The 19,994-nt window shown below is 33.3% G+C and overlaps 3 protein-coding genes across 3 annotated transcripts; 2 read left to right on the top strand and 1 right to left on the bottom strand.

Annotated features, from left to right (window-relative positions):
* The first annotated feature begins 667 nt into the window (after positions 1–667).
* LOC115954758 (4-coumarate--CoA ligase-like 5) lies at positions 668–7,465 on the top strand. Its single transcript, XM_031072688.1, has 7 exons — positions 668–950; positions 4,055–4,143; positions 4,339–5,044; positions 5,570–6,309; positions 6,742–6,809; positions 6,884–6,986; positions 7,069–7,465. The coding sequence occupies exons 3-7, from the start codon at positions 4,354–4,356 to the stop codon at positions 7,192–7,194; spliced, it is 1,728 nt and encodes a 575-aa protein (XP_030928548.1). The 5' UTR covers positions 668–950; positions 4,055–4,143; positions 4,339–4,353; the 3' UTR covers positions 7,195–7,465.
* Positions 7,466–9,813: 2,348 nt separating this feature from the next.
* On the bottom strand, positions 9,814–12,150 carry LOC115954771. The gene has a single exon (XM_031072701.1). It carries the CDS (start codon positions 11,327–11,329, stop codon positions 9,860–9,862), a length of 1,470 nt encoding a protein of 489 aa, XP_030928561.1. The 5' UTR covers positions 11,330–12,150; the 3' UTR covers positions 9,814–9,859.
* Positions 12,151–15,496: 3,346 nt separating this feature from the next.
* On the top strand, positions 15,497–17,055 carry LOC115957055 (zinc finger BED domain-containing protein RICESLEEPER 2-like). The gene is made up of 3 exons (XM_031075296.1): positions 15,497–16,319; positions 16,542–16,667; positions 16,982–17,055. The coding sequence occupies exons 1-3, from the start codon at positions 15,497–15,499 to the stop codon at positions 17,053–17,055; spliced, it is 1,023 nt and encodes a 340-aa protein (XP_030931156.1).
* Positions 17,056–19,994: the final 2,939 nt, after the last annotated feature.

Genomic DNA, 19,994 nt, shown 5'->3' with positions numbered 1-19,994 from the left:
AATCGTGTTTCATCATTTCACAATTATAACTGAAATTATGTTTTCAAAATACAATTTTAGTTGTATCTTATTCAGACAATATATAAACTATTGCCATATTAATTATAATAACATCAATGTTGTGGCCTGGAGATCGAAGGAAACAAACAAATTTCTATGGGCTTCAGCTCATCTAATCTCCAAAACTGATACAAGGAAATTAGGATTTCTAGAGTCCAAACTTAAGAGTCGTTGTGACTTGTGAGAGAGGGGGAGAGAAAGAGGAGTGTAATTGAAAAGAGTCTAAAGGAACTTTGTTTGCATGAAATTACACAGAAAAGGGTGAGATAGGGGAACAATTGTTTCAGTTATGTTTGATCAAATCATGTGGGTCCCATAATTTTCATCATATTTAAAAAATGTCATTACTTCCGAATTCTCAAAATACAGTGCTTAAATACCCTAATTAAATTAAAAACAATACCCTAATTAAATTAAAAACTATGACTCATTCGCTGTTACCAAACATTGAAAACAGTTGTTTCCCATTTGCTACCAATCTAAACCACTCACTTGTAAATGGATTGATACAATTCGAACCCCGGAAAAGGACGACAAGTGCCATAATTCAATGACTAGTAATAAGGGAAAGATTCCCTGCAAATGCCATGTGAAGAAGGATTCATCATGACGAATCCTTCACATGGCATTTGGATTATACAGCAGTACTGTCGGGAAATTGGTCACGACTATAAGGCTTTTAGCTATGTATAGAAAGGCGTGGGCAGAATTCAAATCTTCTGAAGACTCCTCTCTCTTGCTAACTCTTACATTTTCACTTGTAAACCTTTTCAAATTCTAAACTGTAATCTTTTCTCATCTCTATTGTAATCCGTTGGCTTCTTCAAACAAGTGCAATTCTCTTGTACCTCACCATTTCTCAAGTTTTATATTCAAGTGTTTGCCTTCAAGTAAGTTGATTATCCATCATTCCGTAATTTTATTATCTCTTTTCTTTATTTTCTTCGATCAATATTATATTATTAGATTTTGCTAAAGTATGATTTAGTTCCATGCATTTTTTTTTTTTTTTGGTTGGCTAAATATAATTTTGTTTCATACTGTGAATTGAAACTACAATGCCAAGGTACGCTTTATCCTTACTCCTCGAGTAGCTTTTAGTCAAGTAATTATATAACATTAATTAGGGTTGGAACCAAAATTTCAGCTTTGGAAAGGACAATGTATGGATAAAAAATTTCTTGGAATTTAAGAATAAAAAAAGTATATCAGGATTTAAAACTAGATTAATACATAAAAATAAAAAATAAAAACTAACATCCATTCAATGTTAACAAAATATAAATAAAACAAAAGGCTCAAGTTTATTGCTACTCAATACATTTCTAATTAATCAAAATAGAAGTCAACATATTTTTAAATCTTGGAAATCATATATAATTGATTTTGTACTAAAATTTCAAAGTTATGTTATCTTTAGAAAGTTATATTATCTTTTGTTGTGAAGCTTAGTTTTGTCAATATTATCTTTAGAAAGTTATATTATCTTTTGTTGGTCCAAGACCGCTTTAGAAAGTTATATCATCTTTCGTTGTGAAGCTTAGTTTTATCAATATTTATATATGGCTAAAAATACTTGTTTTATAGTTACGGTTAAAACAACAAAAAGGGTAAATACAAGTACAAGTATTTTATAAAAAAAGAAGTTGGTAGTGCATTGATCTTCTCCTCGATTCTTACAATTCAAAAATAATAATTGAACAAAACATATATTTGCTTTGGATCTACTGCCAATCCATCAATATTAATTTTGAGGGGAAAAAATAATATTAAGTATATATATATTGATTTTTTTTTAAAGCACACATATGCATATTAAAGGAAAGAAGCTACTTTAATATAGATACAATCTTTGAAGGTCCTTATCCTTTTATTTCTTGGTTTGTCCTTAATTTATCATAATTAGGAAAAGATGCATAAAACACCAAAAAACAAAGAATATAATTTTTTTTTTTTAAATATTTATGTTGAAACTTGTAACCATTTTTTTTTATCCGGGAAAGGGAGGACGGCCACACTTTAGAGCATTCAGATTCAAAAATTGCATCCTATCATATTTTACCATCTCAAAAAGCTACTTTATTAATTATATCATACCATTTTTCAATACACCCAACTTTCAAAACTTTATTTTTTTTCTCATTTTATTTAAATATTCTTTTTTATTCCTTTTTTTACTATTTCTCTTTTTCTCTTCCTTTTCCTCTCTTTCTCCCTCAACCTCTAGCGCTAGCCACAACAAATAAAACCAAAACAGTTCAACACACAGTCGCCCCCACATATCCTAGCACCACCCACCAGACCATCAAACCAAAACCAAAACCACATTTAAAAAAAAAAAAAAAAACCATGAAAGCATTAGTTCAAACCAAGCCAAACCCACCATCGGAGCCACCATCAAACCAAGCAAAAAAAAAAAAAAAAAAAATCACCACGATCTCCTATCTCCGCCGATCCAAAATCCAAAACCCAGCTTCGATCCAAACCCATCGGCCATAACCGATCCAAACCCATGCCACCACCTTACCCGTGGTACACCGATCCACCTATCCAAACCCATCACTGACGGAACTTCATTTTGAGATTTTGCAAACAAAATCTTAACCCAAACCTAAAACCCCTTAAGAATCTCGGTTTGAAGAGAGAGTGATAGAGTGAAGAGTTAAATGGGTAGAGCTATCTAGAGTGTTGGATTTATGAGATGAGTAAATCAGCTTGGTGAAGCTTAGCGATGGCGAGAGAGAGAGAGATGAGAAACTGTGTGAATTTTAGAGAGAAGAGAGAGGCTTGGTGAAGCTCAGCGATGGAGAGAGAGAGATGAGAGACCGTGTTGTGTGAATAAGAGAGAAAGCTCATATTTAGAATAAAATATTATATTTTGTTTTACAATTGAGCTACAGTGCAATTTTATATTTAGAATCGCACTATAGCAGAATTGCAATTTTTTTTTTTTGTAATAGTAGCTTTTTACAAGTCCGAATGCAAAGGTTGTTTTGGGCTTTTATGCTAAATTGAACCAATATATGGCATATACTATTCCCAATGTGAATGCTCTCATCATGGACCAACCGACCAACCCCATTTTGGTTTATTTTTATTTTTTGTAACATCTTTATGCCAATTGAATTCTTAGGGCTAGCTAGATATATCTTTGAGACTAATTATAAATATTTTATTATAAAAGATCAAAGACAAAGCCTCTTGTCCTTACATTGTCTGACTCTGATAGTAATATTGTGAGTTGTGAGATGCACATGGACATGTCACATGTCAGAGCATCCATATTGGTAGTGCTAAATAACTATATTACTATTTTTAGCATCACCAAATAGTCAAATACCAAAATGTGCCCTACAATGGTAGAGCCAAACTATTTTTTTTTAGCTCCACAGCTATAGTGCACAGCTACTTTTAACAGTGCATTGTAGCGGAGAGGTAAAAAGAAACTTTTTTTTTTAATTATTTGTGCATTCACACTATTTTTTTTATTATTTTACTCATTTTTATTCTCATTTCTCTTCGTTTACACTGTTATTGTTTGTGCGTTCACACTTCTTTTACTCTTTTTATTTATTTTTTATTTTTTTATATAGCGTTTACACTGCAATATATAGTTTGTGTGTTCACACTGCTATGATTTTTTTATTCTTATATTCTTTTCTTTTCTTATATATATATATATATTTTTTTTTTTTTATTTGTGTGTTCACACTGCTATGGTAGTAAATATATAATTTTATTGTGATGTTTATATTATTTTATTGTGTTGAAAGCTAAAATAGATTCACTTATGCTGGATGTTTTGTAAAGTAAATAGGTAAAATAGATAAATTAACTTTTTGTAGTACCAAATAGCTAAAAAAATATCTCCACCAACGTGAATGCTCCCAATACGTTATTTCCAATCATTTTCAGCTCATCTAATCACCACTTTATTTGTTCTCCTTTTTAGCTCATCTAATCACCACTTTATTTGTTCTTGCTTTCAATTTAGCTGCAGCATTACAAAACTGACAAGACATGTGATTGTCATTTTGAACCATTAAACACAACATAAAAGACGGATCCCTACGATTAACTAAGGTATCAAATTCGAATTATCTACTTACAAGACACCATGACTTGGTCCAAATCGTCCTATTCTTGTTCTAATCAATGCCAATGTTGGAGCTTGGCTAACACAAAAGCCAATAGCAAACCATATTTAACCCACATCAATAACATTCATACTCACAAACCCAAGGTTTTATCTAAAGCACATTTCCTACATCTTATTAGCAAATTCATCAGGAAATGTCAGCAGCAGAAGCAGGGAACACCACCACCAAAGATGACTCCGGCAACCATGGACTGCCACACTATCCGAAAAGTGGATTTGACCCACAAACCGGAATCTATTATTCGATTAATAAACTTGGTGACCAACATAAAATCCCCACTAGGCCAGACTTTGACATTGCTACATATGTGCTATCTCATTTCCCACATCCCCACCAAGCAGAGTCAAAAATTGCACTCATAGACTCAGCCACAAATCAGCAGTTCACCTATGCATGGCTCCAAAGATCAATTCGTTCACTTGCTAAAGGCTTGTACCATACTCTTGGGGTCAGTAAAGGTGATGTGGTATTTGTATTGTCACCAAACTCGCTCTTGTACCCAACCATATGCCTTGCAGTGTTCTCAATTGGTGCAATATTAACCACAGCCAACCCACTTAACACCAAGTCAGAAATAGCCAAGCAAGTAAGTGACTCAGGCGCCAAGCTAGCAATTTCAGCACCTGAAGAGCTTCACAAATTGGTCCCAACTGGGGTGCCTACAATTTTAACATCAAGAAAACCAAACAAAGATTCGTCGTCCTTGTCCATTGAAGAATTAATTGAAAGCTCTGATCATTTATATCAGTTGCCACAAGTCAAGCTAGTTCAGTCAGACACAGCAGCTATACTATACTCTTCTGGGACTACCGGGACAAGCAAAGGTGCGTCTTGTTAGTACAATCGCATGTTTTATTATGACTTATTATTTGTTTCTAGCATAAATATTAAAACAAAGACTTGATATATATGTCATTTTTTTTAATAATTCATTAGTTACAATGAGAGAGTTAAAAGTTTTTGTAGAAAATAGCAAACAATTTCAATTAAGTTCAAAACTTTTGATTATTATGCCTTGAATCAAGACATATCAACTATCCGTAATTCAAGCATAATAATAACCCATTGCATTAATTATTGAATATATATATACCCTCTATTGGATTTTGACAGTTCACAATTCAAATACTAAAAATATAGTCGCTAAGCATATTTTAGTGTAGGCTCAAGCTTTTGGACCAGGGCCATCTTTATTGCACAAATATGCACTACCCAAATACAAACGATTTTATGTTTTCAGTGTATTTTGTGTAAAACATACTGTGTGCACTAGTTTTTGTGTGTAGTTCTAGTTTTTTCCCTGTGGACCAAACCACGTGATAATCATTTATTCTCTCTTATTTAATCAGGTGTAGTTCTAACACATGCAAATTTCATCGCCAATGTGGCATTTCTGAGATGGACTGTGGACGTAAGCTCAGCTCAAAACGATGTGTTTTTGTGTTTCCTTCCTATATTTCATATCTACGGCCTTTCTTTTTTCGCGCTAGGATTGTTTTGTGCGGGAACTACTACGGTGGTGATGAAAAAGTATGAGTTCCATGCTATGCTTCAAGCAATTAAAACACACAAAGTTAATAACATACCAGCTGTGCCACCAGTGATACTTGGGCTAGTAAAGTACACGAGCAAAGCAGGGTTTGATTCTGAGTTATCGTCGTTGAGAAGGGTGACCACTGGGGCTGCACCATTGAGCAAAGAAGTAGGTGATGGGTTCAGAAAAAGAATTCCATGGGTAGAGCTAAGGCAAGGATATGGACTAACAGAAATCTGTGGAGCAGCAACGTTTTCGCCGACTCACAAAGAGGCTAAAGCTCGTTCGGGGTCATCAGGAATGTTGATTCCAAGCTTTTGTGCTAAGGTGGTTGATACTGAAACAGGAAGGCCCTTGCCACCTTATAGGGAAGGAGAGCTGTGGCTGAAGAGCCCTTCTATTATGAAAGGTTATTTGGGAAATGTGGAAGCTACTGCAGCAACAATTGATTCAGATGGGTGGTTGAAAACCGGTGATATTTGTTATTTTGATGAGGATGGGTTTCTTTTCATTGTGGATAGGGTTAAGGAGCTCATCAAACATAATGGGTATCAGGTACCTTAAAATTTTAGCACTAATTCAGTTTTTAACTTTTGTGATACTAGGGATATAATAAATTTTGCTCTATAAGTCTCACAAATTGACATGTTATCAATTATAAAAAAAGAAATTTAGACATTCATTTATTCAATAACACATGTTATCAATTATAAAAAAAGAAATTTAGGCATTCATTTATTATGTTATTGAAGTGGTAACATTCTATTCACGGTCATGTAAGTTTGTAAATTTTTTAGAAAAGATTTACTAGTAGCTTTAGCATTTTTTTTTTTTTTAACTTAATGGTCCAAACTAAGGGATTAATGGCTTAATTACTCCTACTTTGGAAAGCAAAATTTGACTTGGTTGGTGCTAAATGAAACAACTATAAAGGATACCAAATGGTATTCTGATTACTCGACTGGTGCTCAATATGTATGCATGCAGGTGGCTCCAGCAGAACTGGAAGCAATACTTTTGAGTCATCCTTCAATTCTCGATGCAGCCGTTATACCGTATGTTATTTTAACACTTCTCTTTCACTCTAACTCTCTCTATGTTTCTCTAACAAATATATTAAATTTTGCAGGGTGGAAAATGACGAAGCAGGTCAGATACCTATGGCATACGTGGTAAAAGCAGTTGGTTCTGAGCTCAGTGAAGACCAAGTGATTAAATTTGTGGCTGACCAGGTTTGTCATGGCTCTTCTGTCTTCTTTCTTTAGTAACCATCACTAAACTCTTTTGTAATTTATGTGTATGTGGAACTTTCAGGTGGCCCCATACAAGAAAGTTAGAAGAGTCAGTTTCACTAGTGCAATTCCAAGGTCAACTTCAGGCAAGATATTGAGAAAGAACCTGGTTTCACAAAGCAAACAGCAATTTATCTCCAAATTGTAACAGTTTTCTCTCTTCTTTTTTACTTTCTTTGCTGCTCAAACCTAAATAAGATTTTCAAGAAATGAATTGATCAGCCATGATATTTTCAGCAGTCTAGAAGATGGGCCTTTAGAGGTCAAACTGTATAATGGTTTGTATTAATAAAGTTCAAACAACTTTCGTTTGCCTGCCTAATTTGCGGTTCCAGAATGTGACAAATAATTCTAATGTATAACAGTTCAGGATAAACTGCGATTATTAAGAGATTACATTGGTTAATTGATGGATTGAGAGTATTATAACTCGGTTGTTTAAAAAATATGTGATACATCATTATAAGCATGTTGAAAAAGTATGTGACCGCAACTTTTGCCACAATTATGGCGTGGTCAATTATAAATAATAGAGAAAAAGTAATTGATTCATGGGAAAGTAGTAGACAGTTATTCATAAGTCATAATATATGAACTGGCAATTAGAATGTGGATAACCATTTTCTTCCATTTGGCATAGAATTTACATCATGTCTCATTTTATATTAACCATTATTGTAAGGAAGTAAATACATGCATTTTATATTAAAATGCAATTAATAACTAGTGCTTGACCTATAGAATTTTTTTTTTTTAATGAAAAATAAAGCACAACATGCAAAGGACCATGATGTATCAAAGATCTCTCAAATTATATACGTGGATACCATCCGAGTTATTAATACGATGTTATACCTTTAGGAGCCCATATTAGGTCAATGAACAGAGATTCTACTAATATGAGTAATGAAATTTTGAAATATGTAAGAACTAATCAGTAATGCACATGATTGTTTAACATAGTGTCTGTTTGGCCCATGATTTGGGAACCAAATGCGTGATTCTAGCCAAAATGTAATATTTTAAAATGTTGGTCCATGCGATATCAGTGAGATTGTGATTTTTAAAACTGCAGATTTTCACATTTTAGAATAAGCAACTTCTAGTCTTCTAGGTACTTTTTCAAAATCACACGATTTGCAATCTTTAGTTACTGAAAATTTCTTATTTGAGAAAATCTCAAAAAGCCCCAACTTTATACTTAAGGACCAAAATACTAGCCTATTCTTCCCAATAGATATATATCTCCTTTGTTTTCTTAGCTCATTCGTTCTGTACTCCTTCACAACATTGCCATCTCTCTGCTCTTGTTCTGTTTATCCTCACCATTCTTTGTTGAATTTGCATCCAAGTCTCGGGTAACCATTCTTTATTACCCTTCCCCTGAATTTATTTGATAGATTTGGGCTTTTTGCATGGTGATTGACTATTTGTTGTTTTTGCAGCAACCATTATAGCAGGGAAGAAAAGACATGCACTTTATATGAAAATACAAATTAAGAACCAGTGCCTAACCTATAAAAGTTTTAATAATAAAAAAAATGAAAATCAAAGCATAACATGCAGAGGACCATGATGTATCAGAGATCTTCCAAATTAAATACGTAGACACCACAACTTATTAATATGAATTGTTATACCTTCAAGTGAAACTTATTCGGCCTATATTAGGTCAATGAACGAAATTCTACCAAGATATTAGTAATGAAATCCTAGAATATGTATGAATTAGTTTTTTTTTAGAAGATGTAAGAATTAGTTGGTAGTGTTACGTACACAAGGAACAAATATGGGGAAAAAAAAAACAAAAAACAACGAACAGGTTGTGGATTCCAAGGATTTGTTAATAGACTATGTTCTTGTATCATGATTGTGTCATCTCCATTAGAAGATCTTAACAGTGGTCAAACGTTGGTAAGCAATTCCAAGATTATGCTTGTTGACCATGACCGAATATCACCATAGGTTCTTCACATAGCAATTGTTGTAATCTGCCTAGCTTAAGTTTCTAGGCACCAAGCTTCAACCTTTATGCGTTGCCATTTCTCTCAGCTAAAAGTTTTAACTTTATTCAATAATGCCAAATGGGTTCATAAATAAGGACTCAAAAAAATGCGGATGGGTTCATAAATAAGGACTCAAAAAAATGCGGATCAAAGTTGTTAAAAGCTTTATAGCTCAACGGCATGACTTGCACCCCTTTATTAGGAGAATTAAGGTTTAAATTCATCCTCCTCCATTATTATAAAATAGCTTATATCTTTTAGCACTTTTCTTATTATAATTTATAACTACCAAATTATATAAAATAATAGTAATAAAAAGGTTTAGCAAAATAATAAATATAATAATAATAGTAATAAAAAGTGTACGAGTGGAATATAGCTATCCTGCTTTCAGCTAAGGTAGTATTATTTTGCAGCCAGGCAGAAGGAAACATAAATCATGGTTCTGATCATTTGACCTTCCATTCATCAAATAATTTTTTGCCCGTTTTGATTTTTGGTTATAATCCAGCTTTCCAAATTCAATTAAATATAATATGGTATTTTGCAAATTCAGTCTATAATTTACTTTCATCTTTTTATATACCCACGGATGCTTTTCCAAATAGTTAAATCCTTTTTCAGCTAGCATATCGAAAAAACAACAATGATAGTAACCTCATTTGGCTCAACATCACTCAATAACATCGGATTAAACAATTCCAAAGCCTTCTCTGCAGAACTATGCACCATATCTCCATCCATCATCGAGGTCCAAGTAACATCTCTCACAAAACTTCATTTTTTTGGTGAAATAGAAGCATAACATTAATTAAGAGACACAAGTCTATTACAAGCTACTCCCTTCTTATCAAGGGTTACTAGTTGCTCCACCACAGATGGTGGAGATTGGAATAAACCATAAACAACATCACTACTGTTCCCAAGCTTAGACAATGCATCAGCACAACGGTTGGCTTCCCGAAAAGTATGCTCAATTTGCATATTGGAAAAAGTCTTCAAAAGGTTCCTGCATTCAGTGAGCAAAGGCTCAAGTGAATGATTAACAGTGGAGTTGTGCATAAGATGAACAACAGCTAAAGCATCAATTTCCACTATCAAGTTTTCAATTTCCTGGTCTTTAGCTAGAAGTAAACCATCTCTAAGGGCCCATAGCTCAGCCATTATACTGTTTAGATTCCCATAATTTCCAGCAAAGCCTATGATCCATCTTCCCTCAGCATCTCTCAGAAGACCCCCTCCACCAGACTGACCTGGATTCCCAAAAGAAGATCCGTCCGTATTAAGTTTTACCCAACCAGGAGGTGGTTTTTGCCAAGCAACCGCTACCCATTCTTTTGTAGAAGCTTCAACACCCTCAGATGAGGTTGTTACCTGAACATCAGTAACTCGAATTTTCCCGCCTAGTTGAACCTTTGGACTAAGCTTTCGGGGTTTCTTACACTGCGTGGCAACCATCCACTGCCCGTAAGGTTCATACTCCTTTTGATCACCCTGTTGATCCACTGATGGCACTGAGTCAACCTGAGAGGGTGTATTTTTCTGGGTACGAGGTGAAGGAGGTGCCCTGATTAGATAGGGACACACGTCCTTTTTATGCCCGACTCTGCCACAGGAGAAGCATAGAGCATTAAGCCCTTCATACATAACTGATTGAGCAAACTTTCCTATCATAATCGTTTTGATCAACGGTTGCTCCAAATTCACTTGGACACATAACCTGGCAAATCTCCTCCTAGGTCCATTAACAGTATGAGCGTCAATACGTAAAACATGACCTATGGCCGCTCCAATCTCTTTCAAAGCCTCAGGCTCGTAATACTCAATTGGCAATTCAGGGAGACGAATCCAAACCGCAACACTTGAGAAAGCGGCAGCTGAAGCCTTAAAATAAGGCTCCCATTGACGAATAGCTAGGAAGTGCTGACTCACAAACCATGGAACCCCTTTTAGCACCTTATCAACATCTTCTTGAAGCTCCAATTTAATGAGAAAAAAATCATGACCCAAATCTATGCAGTCTAGCCTACCTGAAGGATTCCACATAACTCTAATCTTTGAAGACAGGAACATGAACCCCACACTTCTGCCCAAGGTTTTGATTATCAAAGATGAGGCCCAAGGGGCTCTAATCCTTGCTAAATCTTCTCTGGATAGAGTTATAGAAGCAAACCCATTAACAATGGAATCCTCTTCAATATCAGACTCAGCTTCGTCAAGGGTGGCTTGTCCAAGACCAAAATGACGCTCTCTGTCTCTCTCAAAAGGGACGTTCATTGTTTTTTGAGTTTCTTACTGTTATTACACCACCGAAACTTTCCCCAGAAAATGATGGCCTACCTAACCTGGAACTACCCTCTCACAAAACTTTGATCAAACACTTCACGTGCAAAATTCAACCCAATTCGTCCTAACAAATCCTTATTAAAAAACCCATCCTCAAAGGTCCGAACCCAACAATGAACTGATTCCCCCTCTAAAAACTACACAAAAAAGGTTCGCACGCCTAGGGCGCAAAAACGAAGCTCCATTTCGATGCGTTTTCTCGAATCATTTGACGAAAATAGGAAAACCCCACGATGAGAATATTTGGCTTTACAGTAGCCTATGATCATAGTTTTCCACATATAAGTAATGGGTTTTTTTTTTTCAATCTGAGAAAAAAGCACATGGGCGTGTTGAATATCATTGGCGTAAGCTCAGCTAGAGCACAAAATGCTAAGACCGGACTCACGGGTAATGTGTGAGTGATGAAGCCAGTGTGGGAGCCTCAGGCGCGTGCATGATGACTCCATGATTTGCAGAGTTGGGTTGGTGATGATTACGGCAATGGTGGTGGTTGAGTTCCATTTTTGGTTTATTGGGTCTAAGTTGAATTTTGACGTTGCAACTGTACATGGAGAAACGAAAGCAACATGCAAGCTTTGGGTAGTTGAGGAGCGAGAGCAGTCCTGTTTGCAATCTCAAGGGATCATCGGACTATAAAATGGGTTAGACGTTTTAAGTCCATTGGAGAATCCCATTGATAGCGTTTTTAAACAATTTTGAGAAATTGGTGCTTTGTTATGATTCATAGAGAATCTACTGTAGTAGCCCATAACCTGATGCATTGGGCTTTTCTCTTGTAACAGGTCAGACTCACACCCATCTTGAGCTTCCCCCTAGGTTTGTCAAGTGAAAAAGTATATAACTGTTTAGGGCCCTCTTCTGGTCTGGCCTTCACTAATTTTCTTATAAATATTTATCATCAAAAAAGCCAAAATAGACTACTTTTTTTTTTTTTTTTTTTGAGAATGAAAATGAGCCAGAATATACTACTTGTTCCTAAATTTTACATGTCAAACATTTTAAACCTAAATTTTAATGTGAATAAAAGATCAATAAGGTGACATTTTAAAAAAAAAAAAAAAATTTAAGATACTTACTCTTTTCTTTCTAAACCCCCAAACTCTTTGTGTTTGGGGAGGTAACAATTAAACTACAAGTGTGCATGGAGACTGAAGAAGTATCAATTAAACTACAAGGCTTTTATTAATAACGTAACAACTAATAATTTATTAAAAAATTACACATTTACAAACACAAAAGAGGCATAAAAAGATCAAAGTAATAACTCATAGGTAATTAGCATACTATTAAAAGAATATATATATATATATATATAGAGAGAGAGAGAGAGAGAGAGGTTAGGTTCAAGTTACGCCTAATATAATTCTAAGCAATATTACACCATCCAATAACTTGTTATAAAATTCATATTTTGAAAATCCCACCGTTGAATTCCATGATCTATATGTTTTTAACATTCATACCAATTTTCATGTCAAGTGGATGTTGTTTACAGTTCTATCTATAAACTCATCTTTTATACATTATTTTAAACTATAGAAACTTGAATTTAAACAATTGATTGATGACATGATTATTAATCTTTGATCACTTCAAAAGTTTGCAAGTATAGAGAATATATAAAGATAATGTAATCAAACGATGGATTTGTCAAAATTCGCATCCAATTAAAAAAAATTGGGTGGTGTAACATTGCTTAAAGTTACATCATGTGTAACTTGAACCCAACTCTATAGAGGTGTGCAAAAATCCGAGGAATCGAAAAAACCGCTTCAAACCAACCGAACTGTTGCAAAAATTTTGGTTCGGTTTTAGTTTCGGTTTTATTATACAAAAAACCAAAAATTTTGGTTTAGTATTCAGTGGTAGATTGGAATGCACCGAATCGAACCGAAATATATTATTATATATTATTATTTTATATTTTATATTAAATATATAATATAAAGTATCTTAAAAATTTGAGCTTTAGGCCTCTGACTTATTAGATATACTTTGTGTTGGGCCTCCCTTGATCCCATCTTATTTTAAACAATTGGGCCTTTTTTGTTTATATGAGCAAACATCACTCCACACTCCCTTTCACGCCAAATCCTCTGCCGCCGCCTCCACACGCCACCCTCCCCACGTCGGTTTCATCATCGACTTCTCATCTCTAATCTCACGGTGAGTCTTTTTTGAAAATCTCGATACCCTCTCTTTGTATTGTGTTTTGGGTTTTGTTTAATACTGAATCAATAAAGTTAGGGCTTTGAAAATAGTGAATCTCTGTTTTGTAGTAACAACATAAGATCAAGATGTTTATTTTTCCAAGTTTTTATGCAAATAAAGTTAGGGTTTTGAAAAAATCAATAACCCATGTGCTTGGCTGTTTGTGCTAGTTGGTTTCTTTATTAAAGTTAATTGATTGTCTTTGTCTCATGTGCTCTTTGAAAATCTCGATAACCTCTCCCTGTTTTGTATTTTGGGTTTTGTTTAATACTGAATTAATAAAGTTAGGGTTTTTAAAATACTGAATTTCTGTTTTGTAGTAACAACATAAGATCAATTTTTTTTTTCAATTTTTATATGCAAATAAAGTTAGGGTTTTGAAAAAATTGATAACCCATGTACTTGGCTGCTTGTGCTGGTTTGTTTCTTAATTAAAGTTAGCTGATTGCCTTTAAGCTCTGATATATAAAGTTAGCTGCTTTTTTATTTATTTATTGTTGATATATCTTTGTTTATTGTTGTTGACATGCTATGAATCTGTGACTGTGATGTTGAGTTGTTATTTTCTTATTAGTGTATTTGTTAATAGTTGACTGTGATATTGGGGTATTTGTTTAGTATTGCCTTGATGTTGATGTGTTTATTATTATCTTATTGACATGTTTATTGTCGGCTTGTTGCTGTATACTAGAGTTCTTCTCATTCTTTTTTTTTTTTTTCTTTCTTATTGACTTGTTGTGTTATTGTATACTAGAGTAGAGTGAAGAGTCATTTTCATTCTTTTTTTTCTTTTTTTTTTTTTGGTTGCTGACTTATTGTGTTATTGTTACCATATTTATTATAGACTAGACTCATTTTGGCGTTAAATTTTTATTCTTTATTTTTACTTTTTATAGTTGCTGACTTATTGTGTTTATTGTTGTTTTATTTTATATTGTAGATGAATGAGACAAGATAAATCCCAAAGGGTCAAGACAATGAAGTGGGTCAAGGGGCAACCAATGTGCATGAAGACAAAGACAAACCCCCACTCCCACCAAATGCAGGTAAAACTGGTAAAAAAAGATCTATTGTTTGAGGTCATTTCACTATTATTAAAGGGGGGGGGGGACCTAGGGCAACTTGTAACTACTGTGGCACAACCTATGCTTGTGACACTAAGTTGAATGACACTACAACCATGAGAACTCACATACAATCACAATGTTTGAAATATCCTTATAGGGAAGACAAAAAAAACCAATCAACCATAGCATTCAAACCTAAAGAAGAAGGAGAAAGTAGTGGTAAACTTGTGCCTTGGGTGTTTAATTTTGAGAAATGTAAGAAAGCATTGGCAGAGATGATTATTCTAGATGAGTTGTCTTTTAGGTTTGTGGAGGGTTTTGGTTTTAGGAAGTTTATGTCTGTTACCCAACCTAGGTTCAATTTAATCCCTTGTCGCACAACAATTGCCAAAACTTGCTTTAGGGTGTTTTTAGATGAGAAACAAAAGTTGAAAGAAGCCCTAAGAAAGCAGCGGGTCTACCTTACCACAGTTACATGGACATCCGTTCAAAATTTGAACTACATGTGTCTCACTGTCCATTTTATAGATATTGATTGGAAAATACACAAGAGGATTCTTAGTTTTCATTTAGTGGAAAATCACAAGGATGAAACACTTGGGAAGGTAGTTAAGATGTGTTTACTTGATTGGGGGATAGACAAGATTCTAACTATTACAGTTGATAATGCTACCTCTAATAGTGGGCTGATTTCTTTTATTCAAAAAAAAAAAAAAAAATTAAGCATAGGAAGGCAACAATTTTAGGGTATAAATACTTGCATGTGAGGTGTAGTGCTCATATCTTGAACTTAATTGTTCGTGAAGGGTTAGTTGAAATGGATGAGACAATAGTGAAGGTGAGGAAATTTGTGCGATATGTGAGATCATCTCCACAAAGACAAAGCACATTTAAGATATGTGTGGAGAAGGAGAAAGTTGACTTTAAAAGTCAGTTATGCTTAGATGTGCCCATTAGGTGGAACTACACCTATATTATGTTGGAGAAGGCTGAAAAGTATCAAAAGGCTTTTGAGAAATTGGAGGAAGAAGATCCAAATTATCTTAGGACAATTAGAGAGGAGGCAAAGGAAGAAGGAAACGATAGACATGAGGTTGCTTGGGGAATGGATGATGTGGATTGGGAAAAGATTAGGATCTTTTCAAAATTTCTTAAAATTTTCTATGATGCAACCTTGCGATTTTCGGGTGCTAATTATGTCAATAGCAATTCTTTCTTTTTGGAGCTCATGTCAATTCATGACACAATTGACTTGGAGTATGAAAAATATAGTTATTTGTTGAATAAAATGGCTGATTACGTGAAGAACAAATTTGAAAAGTATTGGGGGAACTTTGATAATATGAATCACTTGTTGTATGTAGGGTTAGTTCTTGATCCTCGATACAAGTTGAGGTATCTGGAGTACTGTTTTGGTACTTTGTATGAGAACCAAAAGGTTGTTGATATGACAAAAAGAGTAAAAGCTGTTTTGGTGGATATGTATAATGCTTGTGCTCAAAATCAAGTGGGGAGTAGTAGTGCTAGTGCTGCTGCACAAGCCCAAGGCCAAAAAACAAGTGGACCAATGGAGGGAGATGATTCTAGTGTGGTTGATGTGAAGGCAATGAAGATGATGGGATTTAAGAAGCACTTGAAGGGTATTGATTCTTCAAATACCAAATCAGAGGTTAATAAATACTTGTTAGAGTTGTGAAGATGTCTTGGATGAGAATTTTGATATTTTGGCTAGGTGGAAGGTTAATTCTCCACGATACCGTGTGCTTTCAAGAGTTGCACAACATGTTCTTGCAATTTCGGTATCCACTGTGACCTCAGAATCTACCTTTAGTACGGCTGGTCGTGGGCTTGATCCCTTCCAGAGTTCATTGTCTCTACTTATGGTGGAAGCCCTCATTGTGGTCAAAACTGGCTCCGTCCTTCAGTAGCTCCAATCAGACTTCATGTTGCCATGGATGATGTTGAGGAGTTTGAAAAGCTTGATGGAGGTATGAATTTCTATTTCTTTATTTATTATAAAAAAAAAATTGCATGTCTATTATTTATAAAAAAATAAAAAATAAAAAAATAAACTGAATATTTTGGATTCTTAGCATGTTTATTGTTTTATTGTACATTCTGCATATCTATTTCTTTCTTTATTAAAAAAAAAAAAAAAAAAAAAAAAAAAAAGCAACCTGAATGTCTTGGATTCTTGGCATATTTATTGTTTTATTGTACATTCTGCATGTCAATTTCTTTCTTTATTAAAAAAAACTGAATGCCTTGGATTCTTGGTATATTTATTGTTTTTTGTTTGTAGAACTTGTAAGTGATGCTGCATTAACATCAGAATTAGACATGTCCACACCAACACCTATTGAAGTTGATGGTTGAAGATTGCTCTTTGCTCTTTGGACGGGTGGCATTGATGATGACATAGGGTTTTGTTAGTTTCTATTTTGACAACAACTTGACATATTGATATGTACACTTTTTGCTATTAGACACTAGTTGACAATGGCCTACATATAGATATGGGCTTTTATTTTGAGCTTTGACAATAGCCTATACATAGACAATATATGATATTAGGCAATAGGTAGTGACATATGGCCAATTTATTTTGAGTCTTTGGCCAAATATTAAATATGGATAGTATATGTTGACATTGAATTTGACATATGGCCAATTTATTTTGAGTCTTTGGCTATAATGATATTATGTAGATATTGACATATGGACAATATGTGGACATTGACATATTACTAATGAAGTAATGAAATCTACACTAGTTATTTTATTTTGACTTGTACAAGTTATTTTTTAATCTTGTTTGTATTTGATGGGTGCCTGTAACAAGTTACAGATTAGTTTGAGGTTTTGAGCACTAAAGCAATTTTTTGCTTTAGATTATTTTTGGATTTATAAACCTGTGTTGATAGGTTGTGCTTGTGCAATGTATTGTTGACAGGTTATTTTTGAATTTATGAATATGTGATATGTGTATTTTAATGAGTATAATAGAAGCTCTAAGGCAAGTTATGAATCTATGACAGGTTGTGATTTATGAATCTACTATATGTGTTGTATTTTTGGATTTATGAATTTGTAACAAGTTGTGATTTTTTTTTTGATGATTTTGCTATAATATGTATTTCTGGATTTATGTTGAGCAAAAGCAAGTTATGAAAAATGTAAAATGCAAAGCAAGTAATGATTTTTTTTTGTAAAATGCTTTATGGATGTGTAAAAAGGCCCAAAAATGGCCAAAATAAGAAAGGCCAGAATCTGGGCCAAAGGGGCCAAAACAGAGAGTTAAAAAAGGCCTAAAGATGGCCATTGGCCAAAATAGAGAAGGCCCGTATCTGGGCCACAACTGGTTCCTAAAAAAGGCCTAAAACAGGTTTCTAAAAAAGACTTAATTACAAAGAGTATAAAAGGGTCATAGAACAACTGGCTTGAATACTGCATTAAAAAAAAAAAAAAAAAAAAAAAAAAAAAAAAAAAATAGAAAAATTTTGGAAAAAAAAACCGAAAGGCCCAACTGGCCCAAACTCAAGGCACAAAAACCGAACACCGACCGAAAAACAGACTGAAACCGAAACTGATTGAGTTTCAACTATTTCGGTCGGTTTCAGTTGAGAACTTTGCAAACCGAAAATTTCGGTTTCGGTTGGCCAGATAAAAAAAACCGACCAAACTGAACCGGTTACAACCCTATATGAGTTAGGTTCAAGTTACACCTAGTGTAATTCTAAGCAATGTTACACCACCCAATAACTTATTATAGAATTCATATTTTGAAAATCCTACCGTTGAATTTCATGATCTATATGTTTTTAACATTCATGTCAATTGGATGTTATTTACCATTCTATCTATAAACTCATCTTTTATACAACTACAAAAACTTGAATTTAAAAAATTAATTGATGACATGGCTATTAATCTTTGATTACCTCAAAATTTTGTAAGTGTGTAAAATATATGAAGATAATGTAATCTAACGGTGGATTTGTCAAAATTTGCATCTAATTAAAAAATATTGAGTGGATTGCTTAAAGTTATACCTGATGTAATTCTAAATAATGTTACTCCACCCAATTACTTGTTATAGAATTCAAATTTTGAAAACCTCACCGTTGAATTCCATAATCTATATGTTTTTAACATTTATGCGAATTTTCATATCAATTGGATGTTATTTACCATTCCATCTATAAACTCATCTTTTATACATTATTTTAAACTACAAAAACTTAAATTTAAACAATTGATTGATGACATGACTATTAATCCTTGACCATCTCAAAATTTTGCAAGTATGGAGAATATATGAAGATAATGTAATCTAACGGTAGATTTGTCAAAATTCGCATCCAATTAAAAAATATTGAGTAGTGTAACATTGCTTAAAATTACAGCTTAAAATTACAACTAAAATTACACCTAGTGTAACTCTAAGTAATGTTACACCACTCAATAACTTGTTATAGAATTCATATTTTGAAAATCTCATCGTTGAATTCCATGATCTATATGTTTTTAACCTTCATGTTTCATATCAATTGGATGTTATTTACCATTCGATTTATAAACTCATCTTTTATACATTATTTTAAACTACAAAAACCTGAATTTAAACAATTAATTAATGACATGGTTATTAATCTTTGATCACCTCAAAAATTTTCAAGTATGGAGAATATATGAAGATAATGTAATCTAACGGTGATTTTGTCAAAATTCAAATTTCTAGATACGTGAAAGAGGTGTGTTAATATACTATTAGTTGGAGTAAAATTCAAATTTCTAAAACTTAGATGAAAAAGTTTTATCTAAATTAAATTATTGTCAAATCTTATCCTTACTTAGTCAAGAGTCGTGTAGCTTAATATCCTAATAAAATATTAATATAATAAGATGCAACTTGAGGATAAAAACAAAAACATGATTTGTGTGAGATTTAAATTTAGAAAATTTTGATGATCGACTTTTAATTTTATTTAAATTAAATAGTTGTTAAATGTTATCCCTTAATATGGGGAAATATATTACAAAAATAATATAAAATTAATTTATTAATTAGTTGTTCTTAAAATGTTGATAACAAACTTTTAGTTGGAGTATAAGTCAAAATATATATATATATATATATATATATATTTTTTTTTTAGAAAGAAAACGTTAATTTTGTGCTTCACTTAATGTTCCACCACCACAACCTTTTTTTTTTTTTTTTTTTTGAACTTTGGTTGTTTTATAAAGAAAGTTAAACAAATACATGGTAAATTGTAATTGGTGGAATATAAAGTAGAACACAAAAAATGGTA

The sequence above is a fragment of the Quercus lobata genome, chromosome 8 (genome assembly GCF_001633185.2).
Source record: "Quercus lobata isolate SW786 chromosome 8, ValleyOak3.0 Primary Assembly, whole genome shotgun sequence".
Lineage (NCBI taxonomy): Eukaryota > Viridiplantae > Streptophyta > Magnoliopsida > Fagales > Fagaceae > Quercus > Quercus lobata.
Note: the sequence above shows the minus strand (reverse complement) of the source record. Positions and strands in the feature narration are given on the sequence as shown.